Source organism: Verticillium dahliae, genomic scaffold, assembly GCF_000150675.1.
Source record: "Verticillium dahliae VdLs.17 supercont1.11 genomic scaffold, whole genome shotgun sequence".
Taxonomy (NCBI): Eukaryota; Fungi; Ascomycota; class Sordariomycetes; order Glomerellales; family Plectosphaerellaceae; genus Verticillium; species Verticillium dahliae.
The window spans coordinates 483,709-498,668 of NW_009276930.1; the positions used below are offsets into that span (position 1 = coordinate 483,709).

The window sequence follows — 14,960 nt, forward strand, 5'->3', positions numbered from 1 at the left end:
CGGCTCGATGGAAGGTTCCCTGAACCTGGTCTGGTGCATGACGAAGAGCCGCCTTGGGCCCCAAGAAACGTAACTCGTTGGGGTATCTCCGAACCCCAAGCGACGGGCGATGGACCATGGGAGTCGCTCGTTCCCAGGCGCCTCTTCTCTCTTTCTTTTTTTTCCCCCGCCAGGACCATGTCAAGGTGCTACCGTACTGTACCTCAGGCCAAAGCTATCTTGAGTCGGCTCCGTCTCGTTCGGCAGATCCACATCCACCCCTCCCCATGACCAGCGAGTGACCGTCAAGTGTACCATGTATCCCCCCCCCGTCACCGTTCCGCCCGCCACGAAAGGCCCGGCTGGGATCGATTTGTCCGAGATTCTCCTACCTTCAAGCTCCATCAAGTGGAACTCGATACTTCATGACCATGCCCATGTGGATGATGTGACGCCTAGTCTGTTCGTCTTCGTTCGCTGTGCGCTGGAACTAGCAGCCACTGCCGTGTTTCTGTTTTCGATTTGTCTGTTTCTGGTTGACGCTCCTGCTCTTTTCTCCTTCCTGCTCCTGGCCCCTCCAAACGTGCTCTGTCCATCCTTCCTCCTCCTCCTGCTGCTGCTGCTGCTTGTCTTCTTCTACATCCACTCCCCCCTCCTTTCTCCCCTCGTGTCTCTTCACAGCATACAAACGATCCCTCCAACCGCAGAGGAATGTTGATCCCAGAACACGCGACAAGGACCACTCGCATTCATAATACGGACCCTCCACCCACCAACTAGCTGTCGTCTTTGCTCTGCTTCGCTTCGATCTCTCCTCCAGCCCACCCAGAGTCTTACATTTGCGTCCCGTCCCAGACGACGCACTTCTCTGAGAGGCCATCGCACCTTCTTGGCAACCCCCCTCGTCACTTCCCAACTTCGTCACCACACGCTTCTTTCTCCAGGCACAGACGACACCACGAGCTGGACAGAGACAACCTCGCACGCGCCGTGGCTCCGTCCCGCATTCCACGCAGACGAAACGTAGCGTACCGTACCTAGCGTACAAACACCACCCCAACGAGTCCAACAGGTAGCCAGTTACCCCAGGCGGTGAAAGGAAACAGAGGTCTCCAGCAAGAGCGAATGGCCTGCACCTCTTCGATTCGACTCTTCAAGGCAAACTTCTAGAAAGAAGGAAAGACTGCCGAGGGTCTTCTTATAGGCTTCTTCCAGCCCACTCTCGATCAGGTGGTGAGGAGCTTCTGGCTATCATCACCTTTGTGCAGCTTTTTGTCTTGCACTGTATCATGTACGCCTCGTCGACATCCGAGGGACCCGCGCCCACGACGGAAAAGAAAAAGATGCCCTACGACTCAGCGACGAGGCTAGAGAGCGCCGACGGCTCCATCTGCGGCATCAGGCGGAAGCTCTTCTGGGCATGGATTGCTGGAGGGATATTGATTATCCTGCTGGCCGTGGGTGTTGGCGTGGGTGCTGGCTTCGCGCTGAACCGGCCCCATCATGACAACCCATGATGGCCCGCTCGTCTTTCTCGGAAACATTGATCACCTCGGCACAGGCTAGGGGATGGGGTTCTCGTCATCTGGCTTGCTCTCCGACATCCCAGCCATTTGGTCTGTTCAGCAGAGCAGAACCAGAGACGAGATTTCTGCTGGTCTTGACATGATCCATCTACGAATTCGACAGCACCATCACACTACCAAGACTTCATCGACATCGACGACATTGTGTATTTCCTCCTCTGACAGCGCAAACAAACCATTTTCTTACCGATGGATGGGCCGATACACGAGAGCCCCCAAACACTTGATGGATACCATGCCGAACAGCTCCCGCGGGAAAGCTCGAACGGCACCACCATCAACTCAGCACCAAGGACACGGCGCAAAGGCGTACTTTACTCAAGCGAAGGCATATCCGGCGTTTGGACTTTTCAGGTCCTCCCAAGGGATGGACCCCCTTGCGGGACATTTGCTCATTATTCTGAACGAGGGAGCTCTGTCTTCCGTAACTGGAAAACATGTGGGCGAGCGGGCAAGGAAGCATGGACATCTTGGCACATTACGGGCGATGGAGCTACGGCTTCCCGCTCTGGCTTACGCCATGGAGCGCGCGCACGGGAGACTGGATTCATCATTACAGGCAAAGGGAGGATGAGATTTCTCCTCCCGTGTAACGTTAGAATGGATCTCAAGGCTGCGAATCAGCCCTAAAGGAGCGGAGTATCTTCACGAGGAACTCGGCAGGACAACAACGACTTGAATGAAATTGAAATCATACCTTTCCCACCCTTCCCCCCACTATCCATTCTGCTTCGCGATGCTGAAGTGAGTGAGCGCCAGGCGGAGTGCCTGAATGGGAAGTCTCCGACCATCACACGACTTTCCAGATGAAGTCATTTTGACTTTGAACTGACAACATGACCTGACGGGCGACGGCGACGGCGACCGCCCAATCTTCTGATCGCCCGAACTCGCGTCGGAGGGTTCCAAACGGGCCCCCGCAACTGCCGACGCCTCTCGCACCCTTTGCCAAAGCTGCATGGCATGGCTGGGGGCGATCCGTGACAACCCCGTCGTCGCCTCGGAGGCTTCCCGAGGCTACATGTACTTACAGGCGACATGAGATGTGACGACGCGCGAGCGGAAAAGCCTCCTCGGCCAGGCTGGGACCAAAGCCAAAAGAGGAAGCTCCGCCCAGGGTCCGAAGCGTCGACTCGAACCTGGTGCCTCGAATTCTCATCCCATCGGTCATCGTGACGACCCTTACTTGGGGGGCTTCGGATCTTTCTGCTTTTGCTTGGCTTGGGATGGGATGGGATGGCCCAGGGACGTGGACGGTGCGCCACGCCACAACCGCCCGCGCAGCTTCGCTTCCGCATCTGGCAAAGGCCAACCAACCCAGCCCGCATGTCGGTCCGACAAGGGGGGGACTCATCGATAGAAACGGGCAAACGAATACTGTGAACCAAAAAGGTCGGACCGTCTCGTGTTCAGTCCACGGCAAGACAGGCAGTGTACTTTTGATGAAAAGCATTATCATTAGGTATCATATTTGTTACTTATTTTTCACTTCAGCCTCCCCTCTTTTTTTCCCTCTCTCTCTCCCAACTCGCTACCTCTCGCCCGTGCCGCCACCGCCACAGCTTTTCGTGACGCGCCACGCGACGAGGCCTCTCCTGCCAATGACCCTCTTGAGTGTGTTCCAGACACCATCCTCACCCCAGTCCAAATCGTCGAGATTCAGGTGCCTATCGTATCGCCACACCTCGCGGAACCGCAGGCCCTCAAGGCCCTTGTTCGGCAGGTATGGGTCGAGCCACGTCGCTGACGCAGGCGCGACGAGGTAGGTCCCTTCCTTCTCCTTGAGGTACTCTCGATTCCTACGGTCCGCGGGCGTGTCGCACGTTGCCAGGTCCGCGAGCTGCTTGAGGAGGCTCTCGCCGTCAAGGCCCATAACATCGTGCGTCGTGAGGACCTCGTTCTTGCCGTTCAGCAGCCATATCGGCGGGGAGTACGTCTTCCACCATATGGCGTTTGTGGCGTCGGGCTGCTTGCTCATGAAGACTTGGCCGGGGACGATGCCGCCCTGGTGGTAGATGCCCATGAGGACACCGAAGAACACGTTGAACACCACCCAGACGGCGGCCCACAGTTGAAGCGCGCGGCGGTTCTTGGGCAGCTGGACAGATGAGAGGATGAGGGGGACGGTCGGCAGGAGGAAGCGGGCCTCCTGATGCTGGAAGATGGAGAGGACAAAGATGCCAGAGATGGCCGAGTAAAGACGCAACGAAAGGTGGGGTTGTGTGAAGAGCAGCACGGCGGCCGGGCCTAGCAGCTGCGGGATATTGGCGAGAAGATGTTGGTACCACGGATGGAGGCCATGCTGGGCGAGGTTCTCCGGTGCCATGTTATAAAGGAGGTTGTTGATCGGCGTGATGACGGGTCGGGAGACCAGGTCCGTCCAGGTGATGGGGTCGGTGAGGTAAAAGGCCGTGTCTATGCCGATGGCCAGGCTCGCGGTGGCCAGGCCGGCGAAAGCCATGACGAGGAACGAGGAAGGCCGGTTGTAAAAGTGGGGTACCAGACGGATGCCGGGTATCAGCAAGAAAGCAGGAAAGGTGATTCTGTTGAAGATACCAAACACAGCCATGACACCAAGGACCGTCGAGGCCAGCAGCGACGCCTGTTGGGGACTCTCGACGATGCGCTGGATCAGGACCATGCACCAAGCCACAACGAGCGTCTCGACGGCGTTGGAGAATGTATGCGTCTGGAAGGTCCAGGTGACGTAGGACGAGGCGACAAGCAGGACGGCGACGCGACGATGGCGGGGCGACTGAATCAGCTCATGGATAGCCCAGTCCTCGAGCACGAAGCTCGTCAGGAACATGAGCACGCGCAAAGTCCAGAAGACTGCGATGGGTGGTATTTCTCCATCCTGGCCGTTTCCTATCCACAGCCATCGCAAGAGGAGCATCGGTAGGCCATAGACGGGCCATAGAGGGGCGACACTTCGAATCGGGTTCTCGCTCGTAAACTCCCAGGTGTGTCGGACAGGGTAGCTGAAGATCTGGCCTGCAAAAGAGCGCGTCAGTACGGGGAAAATCATCTGAGGTAGAAGGCAGCGGCGGAGGAGGGGTGATTCTCCAAGACGGGCGCATACCTGCAATGACCTCAGGGCCCTGGAAGTTCTCATCAGGATGGAGGTAGCTCGGCGACAAGGCGAACCAGAGGCGGACCAGAACCAGGAAGAGGTATGTTCGGCGCCACATGGTGACAAGAGGTTGGATGTGGGTTGCGCGCGCACACGTCGGGCGTTGTGGTGGATGTTGCGGCTCCGAGCCGATTAGTAGCGAGTATCCAAGGTTTGCGGCAGGCTTCGAATCGTCTGGGTATCGCAAAGCTGCATGGTCCAGCGGCAAGGGGTGCAGACAAGGGAAGACAAGGGGCCAAACGATGAGCCGGCTGGTCTCGAAGAATAGAAGGAGGCTGCAAGGTGGATGGGTAGCGATGACAGATGCAGGAACAACGTGGGCATCAGAAGGAGGCAGCAAGATGCGACAGCGCGTGGGAGTGAGATGGGTTGCTGTTGATTTTTCTGGGTTGGTAATCTCCAGCTCTGAGACCTGGCCCCAGGCACATGGGTCGAGTCTTGTGTCTCCTGGAGCTTGTGTTGCGGATGCAGTCGTGGTGCTCGCTCGCCGGGATTGCTTGCCCCTGGTTCCGGGGTGGTAGCAAAATGCTTAGTGCTCTCTGTTTAGGCTTGGCCTTGGGGGGGCCAGCAGGGGTCTCAACGGGCGGGCCAGCGCGACCCGACGCGCCTGAGGAACCTAGGATGACAGGACAGCCTGGCCAAGACTTCTGAACGCGGCCAGGGCAAGTGCCATGCCAGTGATGCCACAGACCAGTACCTTGCCTAGTACCTAGGTAGGTAGTGCCAGTAGCAGTAGCAGTGCCAGTACCAGTACCGGTAGCGAGACCGAGCTTGGGTTGGGCGTCGATACTCTTGGCTGATGGTGTGAGCGACAGGTAGGTAGGGGACACTATGCCGGTTCCGGGTAAGGCTGGGAAGCTCCTGGTGGCCCAATGTCGAAAAGTCGAGGCCGTGACCTGCAACTTGGTGATCAGGTGTTTTTGGCGTGGTGGTGGAACGAAGCAGACGACGAGCTGCTCGTGATCATGAATGAGCCATCTCCATCATATCTACCACGTCGTGCCATCGAAACGGCCACGCTGTTCACTCGAAGGGGGGCTAATATCAGTCGACGGACCTCCGAGGCGGATCTTCCACCAAATGATTCCGGAGGTCCCGCCCACCCATACATCACTACGGTGTTCTGACGTTCCGATCGCCATATTGGTGGCGATGGGTGTGATTATCTCATCTCCAGTCACTTTATGCGGCTTTCACTGCGTCTGCATGCTTACACTACCCCCGTTGTCATCCCACACACACTCTGTACCTACAGGACGATGACGATTGCGTCCCGCAGCCATGAACGATGGAATGCAACGGCTGTCAAGTGTTGAGTGAAACCGCTGGTTGGATCCCAACCCCAGGTCCCTCGCATTCCTCCCACGGTTTCTCGAGACATGGAATGTACCTAGTCTTTGAGTGCTTGCGTCTACCCACCCCCGATCAACGTTCAACGATCGAGGGGGGGCCACTGATATGAACCCGAAGCCTTTGTTCTCGACTTCCCGTCTGAGATCTGGAGCTGAGCTGCGCTTTCTCGTGGCTCTGAATCAATCAAGGGTCTACCCCCTTTGATTATCTGGTCTAGCTGGGCCGCGCTTGCTGCGCTTGCTTTGTCCGCAAACGCTTCGTCTACTTGATTCTCCTTGGTCACGATTCTAGGCAGGACAGACATCCGCCTCAATCAGAAAGGGGAGCAATGATGACTGGGGATTATATGTGTCTGTTGCCCCCTTTTGCGCAGCATCGGGAAAAGATTTGACACTGATGGCTGTGCATCAATCCGCCAACGAAAGGAGAGAGACAGGTACGCCTTCACTCAAGCCTTGGAATGCTGCAGGAACCCACTGTCCCATCACTTGATGAGGCCAAAGCCCGAAAGAGGCCGACTGGGAAGACTGGAGCAGATTGGAACCATGGCGCCTGAGGACGCAGCCCTTGACAGACTACGTAGTAGTAGATTTCGCCAGGAGCTTTTCGTAAGGCAGGATGTGTTAGTAAGATGAGTAGGTCCCTCATCCCGGATACCTTAGTTGGGAGCTGGAACCTGGAGCTGGAAAGCAGATCCTGGAGTCAGTTAGGGTCAACAGGCAGACACCCTTATGTACAGCGCAAGTGCTCGAACCCCACCCGCCACCTGTCTGCCTGGAGGGCTGGAGGAAGGATCGTGGGGTCCTAGGAAAACTTGCCTACCTTAGTACAAAAGCTGGACGACAAGGGCAATGACCGACTTCTTGTGTGAATCATGTTGTGTCGGTAGTATTCCTGGAGTCCGAACTAAGGTAAAAAGGCAAACAAAGCCACCTTCCTTGCTTTCTCCTTCCACTCCTTCGACCTGCCTTATTACCACCTACCTATTGGTACATAAGCGCCTTCGCCCCCATATTCCGTCAGCACTGCTACTTCAGCAACCGACAACCGACCCCACCAACCAATCCATCCGCCTTCAGCCCGCCCTTTGCCTTGCACTACCAATCCTCCCTCCACCAACCAACCAGTCATTCGACGACCGCCCGTAAAACCACCACAGCCAACGACATTCAACTGAAGCATCATCTACCCCCGACTCCTTGACGCCACTTCAATCTCACCTCTTGCAAACCCATCAGACATCAAAATGGCCGACTCCAGCGTTCCCCGCGTTTGGGTTCAATCCAACGACAACGCCACCATTGCGATCGACCGCCCCGTCGCCGAGCGCTCCATGCTCATTCGCAACTTGATCGAGGATATCGGCGACGAGGGTATCACCGCTGATACCCCCATTCCCATCCCCAACGTCAGTCTGCTCCCTCCTGTTGCCATTTTGCCGCCGCTGACCGCCGTTCCAGGTCAACGAGGCCGTTCTCCGCAAGGTCATTGAGTGGTGCGAGCACCACCGCAACGACCCTCCCCAGACCCAGGACGACGATAACGACGCGCGCAAGAAGACCACGGAGATTGAGGAGTGGGACCAGAAGTTCATGCAGGTTGACCAGGAGATGCTCTTCGAGATTATTCTCGTACGTTATTGACCCCTCCCCCCGCCTGCCTTCCCTCTGCTGGGGCTAACAATGACTCCCCCCGCACCAGGCCTCTAACTACCTTGACATCAAGCCCCTTCTCGATGTCGGCTGCAAGACCGTCGCCAACATGATCAAGGGCAAGTCGCCCGAGGAGATCCGCAAGACGTTCAACATTACCAACGACTTCACGCCCGAGGAGGAGGAGCAGATCCGCCGTGAGAACGAGTGGGCCGAGGACCGCTAAAGCGTCGGCGCAGGGCTGCATGTGATGGACGAATACCTTCTCACCCTATAGGCTGACTGGGCAGGGTTCATTTTGCAGTACATGTCTTTGATGCATCATGGTGGCGTTGGGCTCGTTTGCTTTTTTTAACACCTTTTTGAGTTTTCACGAAGCAGGGTTGATTTTTGATGGTCGGTGGCTCGGCTTTACTGAGCCATGGTCTGGTTGTCCAGATGGACGAATGCCGACCTTCAGCACCGCGGCAGGAGGCTGATGGTTTATCAATCACAATCAATGACAGGTTATGGATTCGTGTGATGCAGTGGATTTTTTGCTCCTTGTGAGACTCGTAAGCAGATTGATGGCAGCGATACCGCGACCACTCGGCTCGGATATGTAGTCACGCAGAACGTCATGCGGTCGGCGCTGGCTGGACTAGTTTCCCAAGAGGTTGTATTCTGAGCCCGTAGCCATGAGTGTGGACGACTCTGTTCACGAGAGACTCACGTTGCGTGCATCCAGTTCTGCGTTCTGTGGCATAACTTGCGGAATGTTGGAGAGAAGCCATCATTTTCTTCGAAAGTGTATGAAGCATTCGTGTGTAATTGCGGATAGCTTGCGCGCTCACATTAACCAGACTGACATAGGACCACGGCACTACTTCGCACAGAACAGACATGCAGTGGCATCATGATTTTTGCATTCCTTTCCCTACGGTCGTGAGACGCAATACTAAGAGCCTAGCCAGGCTCCATCCGGGTACGACCCCTTCCCCCCCTTCCAGTCAGGAAGGGGACAATTCCAAGTTTTTGAGAGCAAGGAACCTTGGTCGCCGGTCATCGATAACAAAAAACCATCGCTTTCCTTCCCGAAAAAAAATCCCAAAGTAAAAGTTGTGCTGTGCCCCATTGCGGTTTGTTTCCCTTTCCCCGCTCATGGATAGTAGACCTCGCCCGAGCATGGTGTGTGCGTTTTTTGAAAAAATTGTCGAAGGAGCCGGGCGAGCAGTACGGAGGAACGGGTGCAGTTGCGTGGAACAGGCGGGCGCGCGAGAGGGGATACCGCCCGCGAGTTGAGTGGATGTGGGACAGCCGTGGGAAGATCGTAGGGGAGTTTGGGGGCGTGGTATTTAGATGCCGAGCTTGGTCTTGCGCCAGTGCCTTCGCTTGGCATTGTAGCTGGGTTACGGGTTAGCGAACGTGGTCCTCGATGGTGCGCGGTGCATGTTCTTCTCCAGTCTTTCCGCCCCCAGGCGATCCTGAGGAGGAAGGAGAAAAATTGGTGATGGCGTACCGGATGGTGTTACCGGTCCTGAGACGAACCCATTGGGGAATGGGACGGTTCTGCTTCTGGGCCTTGGCCAGCTTGACCTTGGTGCGGAACGACTTGTGGCTCTGTGCGGAGGAAATATCGTCAGTTTACACATGTCCTGGTAGCGGTTTTGGTTTGCGCCTCCATCATGGAGAGGTTCGCCCTCCCGACGTCGTGGATCATTCCCGGCGCCTCCAGCAAATGCCAATCCAGTGTCGGGCAGGGTCCGTATCGCAGTGTTTGGGGCGAACGTACCGGCATCGTGACGGTATTTGGTGTCGATGTCGAGAAAGATGATTCGGGGGCGAGTTCGTTGAGGAGATTTCGGAAGTGGCAGCAAAATTGAATCACGACCTGAGAACGTGTGCAGGGCCGTGGGGCAGAGTACGTAAGCGAGCCCTGGGTCTCTGTGTCCAGTCGTGTGCGGAGGATTTTGTGGCGCCCGGCTTCGCCTGCCTTATCGTTATCAGCACCAGTGGCCCGACTTGCCACTTACCCCTCTAGTTTCATGAGTGGAGCCCGCTGCCCTGAAGGAGGACCGACTATCGGGGTCAGGCGATCAACGTTCGGCCTAGGCCCAAGTGTGCTCCATGCTGCAGTGGTTAGAAATCCTGGAAAGGGGGACAACCCCGGATTAGACTGTTGACCGACGACTACACTGCCTTTCCACCACCTATCACGCGCGCAGCCCAGCGGACCTAATCGACGACTAGTGCGACTTGCTACCCTCCTCTTTGTACGCGAAACGACGAACAGCCGGCTGATCGATCAAGGTTCAGAGACTCTCGAAACTCTAGGGAACAGAACACCTTTGCGGCGACGAACCTTGGGAGGGCGCATTGTATTGTCGATCCCGATCTGCATCGAAGACGACAGCGACAACTACGAACAGTCCACCAACTCCTCACCCACGTCACAACCCCATACACAGCAGCCAAGATGGGCGCCAGCATGTCATGGCTGTCAGGCATGCTCTTCTCGAAGAAGGAGATTAGAATATTGATCCTGGGCTTGGTATGAAGAGCTGCCCTCTGCAGTGCAGGCACTGTGACCGTCGGGAAACGAAGAAGCTGAGACAGTCAAACAGGATAACGCTGGCAAAACGACACTGCTGTACAGACTGAAGGTTCGTTGTGAGATGGCATGCCGGCGAGGGTCCTTTGGCTGACCAGTTCTAGGTTGGCGAGGTCGTCACCACCATTCCGACGATAGGCTTCAACGTCGAGTCCGTCACATACAAGAACCTAAATTTCAACGTCTGGGTATGTTACTTTCTGGAGCGGCTCAATGCTGGCGTGCGCTGACTTGTCCCTCGCACAGGATCTCGGCGGACAAACATCCATCCGCCCATACTGGCGCTGCTACTACGCCAACACGGCAGCCGTCATCTTCGTCGTCGACTCGACCGATATCGAGCGTCTGCAGACGGCCGCCGACGAACTGGGCGCCATGCTTAACGAGGATGAGCTCAAGGACGCGGCGCTGCTCGTCTTCGCCAACAAGCAGGACCAGCCGGGAGCCAAGGGGGCGGGGGACATCTCCGAGGCGCTGCGTCTCGGCGAGCTGCGCGACCGCAACTGGACCATAATGGCGTGCTCTGCCGTTGACGGCAGCGGTGTCAACGAAGGCATGGACTGGCTTGTGGTAAGTGGCCTCAGCGGGTTGTGGCTTGAGCGCTGTACTGACTCGTAGCAGCAAACCGTCAACCAGGAAGCCTAAGTGGCCTGTCGATCTTGTACAACACCTTCCAGCGATCGACCACACCGCATATGAACAGCTGTCACGCTCAGCAACCTTTCCGTCGTTGGGTAGATCCGCGCATCTGGAAAGGAGGGGCAGCGAAGGACGGTACAGGGCGCGAGAGCCACGAGTTTGCTCCATTCCATGAGCATCGGCGTTCGGGCGAGGGAGGCTTGTCGGTCACGTCTTTTTGGGCGTGGCCCTTTCACACATAGGCATGCGGCATGCGCACATGAGCGCATTGGTCGCCGTCACGGAAAGGACGCGTTGGATGGAGAGGGCTATAGACAGGTTGCATTCTCAGGCTGCCGCTACAGTCTATGGGGTTGCTGAGAGCAGTACAACTTTTTAATATCGAGACGGGGCAGTCGCCTCGTTCGTTCTGGTGAATCACTTGCTTATGACGTGCTGTTGTAGCACTTTGATATCAAATGCCAACAATTTTTCAAGGCTATGAAAGGAGGCTATTATGAAGAAGCTATTATGAGGATGGGGTTTGAGAAAAGACGCAGAAAATTCGAGTCTCAACCGAGAAGGACAGCACCGAGCAAAACACCCATCAGCGTCGCACCAACGGGCACTTCGACGCGACCACCAGTTCCCTCATCCGCCGACCCGGACTGCGAAGGCGACACTGAAGATAAAGCTGATGTATCTTCGACCAAGGAGCTCGCAGCCGACCCATGAATGCTGGACGAATCCAGAGTCGTCACTGTCGAGTGATATACGCTATACCCCGGCGAAGCTGATGACTCAGGGGTCGGCACGGGATAGGCAAGGCCATCCGTCGAGGTCGTCTTCGTTCCGTCGAACATCGACGTAAAAGCCACATTTGTACTCGAGGTGCTCGCGACAGGCTCCGAGGCCTGGCTTGCGTCCACGGTTCCATATCCTCCTGGCATCGTCACATCCGCGACAGTGGTAGGCTGTACAAGCCCCTCTTGACTGGTAAGACTTCTCGACGATGATGGCGGCGACGGCTGGGCAAGCGGCGCGACGCACTGCAGCGGCGCAGGCGCGCATTCGAGGCCGGCGGCACAGCTCCATGCGCCATCCTCGCAGCAGACAGAATCGGGGGCTGTGCAGGTGGCGCCGCAAGCGACGAAGGGCGGACCGCAGAGGGGGACCCCGGTCTCAACGGGTCCGGCAGCGGGTGACGGCGGCCGACACTCGAGGCCGGGACCGCATGTATAGTCGAGAGGGCAGGCGAAAGGGGTTGTGTAGGGGTCGACGGGCGAGCAGCAGATCTTGTCTGCAGGGATGCAGCCTGAACCGCAGGGGTGGTTCTGGCAGAGAGCGAGGACTGCTGGCAGGGCAGCCTGTAGGAGTATGAAAAGTCTCATATTGGTTACGGAGCTGGTGCGTGAGAGTGGAAGAGTGGGTGATGGATAGTAGCGGACCTACGGTACAACGAGCTCCAGACAGTCAGTCAAGAGGCCTCTCTCTTATGCAATGGCTGGGCCAGAAGTTTGCTTGCGGCACGGGTCGCTGCGGTGACTGATTCAGGGTTACTCGAGGGCAATCACGGTGACGGGAGGAGACTGTATGGGAAGATGCTGTGATGTCGTACCAAGGCGTTTCGCGTGCTTCATTGGGGGTTCGAGGACCGGTTGGTAGTACGACAATGGAGAATCGTGCGAGTCACTATTCATTACGAGGTTTGTCTGTCACCCGTCGAGGCTGTGACATACTGCCATCTATCTTACTCGTGTTGCTTTCTGCGGTATTGGTTGACTGTATTGAGCATGTCATCAGATCATTGAAGTAAGATATGTTGGTCTCTGGATTTAAGCCACTCTGATCATTCTTGAAACCACCTCATGCTCATGCTTCCAGTTTGGTGTTACCGAGTTCTTGAAGACTCAGCTGTGATAATAAATCGTACAGCTTCAGGAACTCAACTAGAATCTGACCTGAGACAATATGCAAACCGTTCACGCCTCACCTACTGCTGCAAAATCGCGGCGGAGGTCTTCGTCACTCTATCGACGCGCTACCTAGAGACGTCGAGATTACCGGGCCGGTGTGGAGCGGCAGCGGACAGCGGGATTCCGCTTGATAGGCCACAGACGGCAGCGGGCCTCTGTTTCTGGCATGTCGAGCCGAGTGCTCTGATATCAGAGTACAGGGGTTCGACGTTCAGATTTCGTTGCCGTATAGCAAGCCTCCATTTGATCGCAAGCAACTGTTCAGAGTCTGAGGCTTTCGACCGCTCCAAGTGGTATCACTTCAACTCTCTTGTTGACCAAAGGTCGACCCTCCAAGACCAGTCGGCTGAGCCGGAGAGACACACATATCGCCCGCACCCTCACCCTCATGCTCTTGGCCTCTGATCCCGAACCACACCGAGTCATGTCCGTGACGATGTGTCAAGGGCGACCACTCTCTGTGAGCGCCATCTCACCCACGCTTGCTTATTGCCGGCGACTGATTGGGTCGAGATCCACCTGAGCTCTGTTCAAATCCCTGCTTCATGGCTGGTGTGCAGCTGTATCACCCACTTTGTCGTCGAGAATGGAACGTCCAGCAAGCAGGATAGAGGGCGAGTGGGACGCTGGGCTCCGAGCTCGATGGCAGAGCTCAGGGTTTGAAAAGCTGGCCTACCACTTGTATATGTGACGGAGATCCTCCAGCCTTTGTGGTCCACAAAGTCTTCTCTCAAAAGATATCTCTTTCGTTCCTCATATCGTTCCACTTGTGCTTCAATCTTCAAGTCGCCTGTATCCTCGATCCCATCCTCGCCTGAGACACCATCACGATGGCCGACGACAGCAGCAACAACAAGACGCCGCCGACCTCCAGCCATGACGAAAAGCCCGTCTACACGACGTCCAATGGCGCTCCCGTCGCCAATCCGACGGCCTTCCAGCGTGTGGGCCACATGGGTCCTCTCCTCCTCCAGGACTTCCACTTGATCGACCTCCTCGCCCACTTTGACCGCGAGCGCATCCCCGAGCGAGTGGTTCATGCCAAGGGCGCTGGCGCCTACGGCTACTTTGAGGTGACGGACGACATCAGTGACATTTGCTCTGTTGATGCGTTCACCGGCGTCGGAAAGAAGACGCCTGTCATCACCCGCTTCTCCACCGTCGGCGGCGAGAAGGGGTCGGCCGATACGGCGCGTGACCCCAGAGGGTTCGCCGTCAAGCTGTACACCCAGGAGGGCAACCTGGACCTCGTCATGAACAACACGCCCATCTTCTTCCTGCGTGATCCGACCAACTTTCCTCTCTTCATCCACACGCAGAAGCGCAACCCGCAGACGAACCTCAAGGATGCCACCATGGTGAGTGGACCCCCTTTTCAAGGAGCGCACAGCGCGGCAATAGAAGGAAAAAAAAAAGGCTAACAAGAAGGGGGCAGTTCTGGGACTACATCGCCAGCCACCAAGAGTGCGTGCACCAGGTCATGCACCTCTTCTCCGACCGCGGGACGCCGTACTCGTACCGCCACATGAACGGCTACACAGGCCACACGCTCAAGTGGACCAAGCCGGACGGGTCGTTCGTCTACACGCAGCTGCACTTCAAGACGCGCCAGGGCAACAAGACGTTGACGGCGGACGAGGCGGCGCGCACGGCGGCCTCGAACCCGGACTGGGCGACGCAGGACCTCTTCGAGGCGATCGCGCGGCGCGACCCGCCGTCCTGGGACGTGTACGCGCAGACGCTGACGGCGGCGCAGGCGCGGGCGTTCCGCTGGAACGTCTTCGACCTGACCAAGGTCTGGCCGCAGGCCGAGGTGCCGCTGCGGCGCTTCGGCCGCATGACGCTCGACCGCAACCCGGCCAACTACTTTGCCGAGGTCGAGCAGGCCGCCTTTGCGCCGTCGCACCTCGTGCCGGGCGGCGAGCCCTCGGCCCACCCCGTGCTGCAGGAAGCCTCTGCAGCTACCCGAACACAGGCCGCGTCCAGTGGGGCGTCATCTCCCATCTAAGCCCCGTCAGTAGGCGATAATATACCTTCAGCCCGCAATCTGAGAGGCGGGGTAGTAGCTATATA

The 14,960-nt window shown here is 57.0% G+C and overlaps 6 protein-coding genes across 6 annotated transcripts in view; 3 read left to right on the top strand and 3 right to left on the bottom strand.

Annotated features, from left to right (window-relative positions):
- Nucleotides 1-3,096: 3,096 nt before the first annotated feature.
- Nucleotides 3,097-5,840, bottom strand: VDAG_05787 (GPI mannosyltransferase; the record flags this gene model as incomplete). The annotated part of the gene is made up of 4 exons (XM_009655184.1): nucleotides 3,097-4,559; nucleotides 4,648-5,201; nucleotides 5,408-5,594; nucleotides 5,756-5,840. The coding sequence occupies 4 exons, from the start codon at nucleotides 5,838-5,840 to the stop codon at nucleotides 3,097-3,099; spliced, it is 2,289 nt and encodes a 762-aa protein (XP_009653479.1).
- A 1,328-nt stretch (nucleotides 5,841-7,168) lies between these two features.
- On the top strand, nucleotides 7,169-8,228 carry VDAG_05788 (S-phase kinase-associated protein 1A). Its single transcript, XM_009655185.1, has 3 exons — nucleotides 7,169-7,459; nucleotides 7,512-7,682; nucleotides 7,753-8,228. Exons 1-3 carry the CDS (start codon nucleotides 7,298-7,300, stop codon nucleotides 7,927-7,929), a joined length of 510 nt encoding a protein of 169 aa, XP_009653480.1. The 5' UTR covers nucleotides 7,169-7,297; the 3' UTR covers nucleotides 7,930-8,228.
- Nucleotides 8,229-8,588: 360 nt separating this feature from the next.
- On the bottom strand, nucleotides 8,589-9,480 carry VDAG_05789 (60S ribosomal protein L39; the record flags this gene model as incomplete). The annotated part of the gene is made up of 3 exons (XM_009655186.1): nucleotides 8,589-9,086; nucleotides 9,202-9,302; nucleotides 9,475-9,480. 3 exons carry the CDS (start codon nucleotides 9,478-9,480, stop codon nucleotides 9,038-9,040), a joined length of 156 nt encoding a protein of 51 aa, XP_009653481.1. The 3' UTR covers nucleotides 8,589-9,037.
- A 678-nt stretch (nucleotides 9,481-10,158) lies between these two features.
- Nucleotides 10,159-10,938, top strand: VDAG_05790 (ADP-ribosylation factor 1; the record flags this gene model as incomplete). Its single annotated transcript, XM_009655187.1, has 5 exons — nucleotides 10,159-10,233; nucleotides 10,307-10,345; nucleotides 10,398-10,481; nucleotides 10,540-10,863; nucleotides 10,915-10,938. 5 exons carry the CDS (start codon nucleotides 10,159-10,161, stop codon nucleotides 10,936-10,938), a joined length of 546 nt encoding a protein of 181 aa, XP_009653482.1.
- Nucleotides 10,939-11,483: 545 nt separating this feature from the next.
- On the bottom strand, nucleotides 11,484-12,302 carry VDAG_05791 (uncharacterized protein; the record flags this gene model as incomplete). The annotated part of the gene is made up of 1 exon (XM_009655188.1): nucleotides 11,484-12,302. One exon carries the CDS (start codon nucleotides 12,300-12,302, stop codon nucleotides 11,484-11,486), a length of 819 nt encoding a protein of 272 aa, XP_009653483.1.
- Nucleotides 12,303-13,717: 1,415 nt separating this feature from the next.
- VDAG_05792 (peroxisomal catalase) overlaps nucleotides 13,718-14,960 on the top strand; it is a gene marked incomplete at both ends in the record, with an annotated part of 2,287 nt that continues 1,044 nt past the window's right edge. The window contains 2 exons of the mRNA XM_009655189.1: nucleotides 13,718-14,245; nucleotides 14,323-14,872. Coding sequence (XP_009653484.1) covers nucleotides 13,718-14,245; nucleotides 14,323-14,872 — 1,078 coding nt within the window. The remainder of the gene's footprint in view (nucleotides 14,246-14,322; nucleotides 14,873-14,960) is intronic.